Source organism: Arachis ipaensis, chromosome B05 (genome assembly GCF_000816755.2).
Source record: "Arachis ipaensis cultivar K30076 chromosome B05, Araip1.1, whole genome shotgun sequence".
NCBI classification, from domain to species: Eukaryota; Viridiplantae; Streptophyta; class Magnoliopsida; order Fabales; family Fabaceae; genus Arachis; species Arachis ipaensis.
Window position 1 is genome coordinate 3,755,822 of NC_029789.2, and position 2,541 is coordinate 3,758,362.

Consider the following 2,541-nt stretch of genomic DNA (forward strand, 5'->3'; position numbering starts at 1 on the left):
ATATGTTTTATATTTTTAATATGTATTTTGTGCTAATTTAGTGGTTGATATTTGATATATACGTATTATTTTTGAAAAACTATTTATATATTTAATACCCTAAAATTTAGAAACCGAAAAGGGAAAAATTGAACTATCGAAACAAGCATATTTTGAGCATCAAAATCTTAATATTCTAAGGAAAGTCATAGCAATGAACATGCTTTCTCTTTAATTAGATTATGTTCAAATCCTCTTATGCATCCCAATTTTTGGGATATAGAGAGGTTGTAAATGCAATAGTTGTATGATACAAAAGAAAACTTCATGCACTATATTTATTATGTCTATAATATTGGTTGGTGCAAATAATTTAGAACAAAAGATGGAGTGAAAAGTTAAGGTGGATACTACCATGAAGATTTTATTATTGTCTTCATATGAAGATGCTTCTTTTTTACCATTAGATGATGAAATGTATGGTTTGATTTTGATGTGTTACAAAAGTGTTATTTTTTTCAAAGTGTGGCTAAACAAACAAAGTACACTTTTAATACAAGAATCTTCATAAAAAGATGTTTTTAGCATCTTCATGTGAGTAGTTGCCAAAAGTTAATACTTTAGTTTTTGAAGATAAAATTAATACAAGCAATTAATCCACTATACAATTGGCTATACTCTGCAATTGTAATGAAAGTATAAACTTTCATTGAATAACAACAAAGGCACCAAAATATAGAGTATAAAATTTTCTCTGTATTTGATTTGATTGTATAACTATTGCATTGTGTTTGTTATATACATATGTACAGAATTGCTTTATGTTGAACATAGTCTCTACTGGGATAATATGTTCAAAAGGGATGTCTTAGTTTTAATCATGCTCCTAAATAAGCTTTCTAATCTAATCTCAATGCTTTCAATTGCAATCTCCAAAGCCTCCAATTGCTCATGTCCTACTTTCATGTTGGAACCATTAGCACCTTCTTTTAAAAGGATGTTCAAAGTTGCATCCACCAATTGCAATTCATTGCAATTCTCTGAGTTATCTTCATATGCAACCACTCCTTTATGCATCAACTTGTTCATCCATTTGGCTGCCTTTGACTTCGAAGTTGGACGAGCGAAAAAAGTCAAAAGGGATTGGAAGATAGACACATTCATTGCAATCACTTCTCTTGAAACTCTCATCACTTCTTCATTCAACAGTTGAGATGCTCCGAATTTGCTTTGTAGCTGCTTCAAGGATGTGATCACCTTGTTGACATTTTTCTTCATCTTCTTTGAGAAGGAATTGTATTCAGCTATGCTTGTTTCGATGGTTGAATCATCCTTTCTCCTTCTAAGAGCTGAATGAAGGAATTGCACATTCTCCTTGATCTGCATAACTGTGTCCCTTGTGATGCCACATATATCCAAGACCTTCATGGATCCATCCAAGATTTCTTCAATGCATTTGTCACCTTGTTGTTGAGAGATGACCTTTTGGGTTGATGCAACATTGAGAAGATCATCCAAAGAAGAGTATAGATCTTCCAAAAAGGACAAGCTAGTGACAATTGACTCAGTTGTCGAAGTTGCTTCGAAAGCCTTGAGGTTCTTCAATTTATCTCTTACTCTGGAGGAGCATGGATGAGATCCATTTGGCAAACTGTTTGATCGAACATGCAACTTGCTTGCCATTGTCACTACTCTTTTCTTGTTTGTTCTTTTTTTGAAGTAAGTTCAATGCTTGTGTTCTGCAGTCCAAGTCCATTGAAACTCTTTATATAGGGGCTATTCAATTATTCATGATTTGATTCCATAGGCTAACAAAAGAAACATTACAACTCACCTATCTTATAATCAAAGTGTATAAACCAGAAAGCATGTGGATCATGCATATACTTTATTGGAATATGTTAAGCTTGTCACATCTCTGCCTAACAAAAACAATAACATTATTGAAAGTTACATGGTTTCAAAGTTTATTAAATGACACCACCTAATGTGCCTCAACTTGCTCCCCATTAATACATTACCCTCTTTGATTCCGAATAATATATAGTTGATGCTGCTTCAGAGATTGTCTCAATATGAGGGGGTTGGAGCTATGCAAAATTGGATTAAATTACAAATTTTTGAGATGCTGGGATCTGGATTGTGATATGGAGAATGGTAATAATATATATGACAGATAAGTTTGTTAAGATTAAGAGAACATAATGATGGACAGATTAGCAGCATTGGAGTAGTTCTTAAGTCATGTATCCCTTTCTTATTATCATAATTTCTTTCTAATAATTTATTACTATAGAATTAAAAGTATTTAACTCAATTATCTTCTACCTGAAGGATTTTAAAGTTTTAAATATGTAATTAAATAAAAGCGTTAACATTTTTCACAAAATAATCTCTCTTTCTTGGAAGGCAGACATGTATGTTCATCAATCATCACTATCACTTTCCTGGAATGCTAAGATCTTGTTGTTGATTCAAGAGTGCATGCTCTTAATTTGTTTCAATATTTTCAAATTCAATCAAGTTTCTTCTGTTTATTATCAAACAAAAGAAAGAAAGACC

At 32.0% G+C, this 2,541-nt stretch overlaps 1 protein-coding gene across 1 annotated transcript; it reads right to left on the bottom strand.

Moving 5' to 3' along the window:
* Window positions 772-1,689, bottom strand: LOC107641631. The gene has a single exon (XM_016345114.2). The coding sequence runs from the start codon at window positions 1,660-1,662 to the stop codon at window positions 817-819; it is 846 nt and encodes a 281-aa protein (XP_016200600.1). The 5' UTR covers window positions 1,663-1,689; the 3' UTR covers window positions 772-816.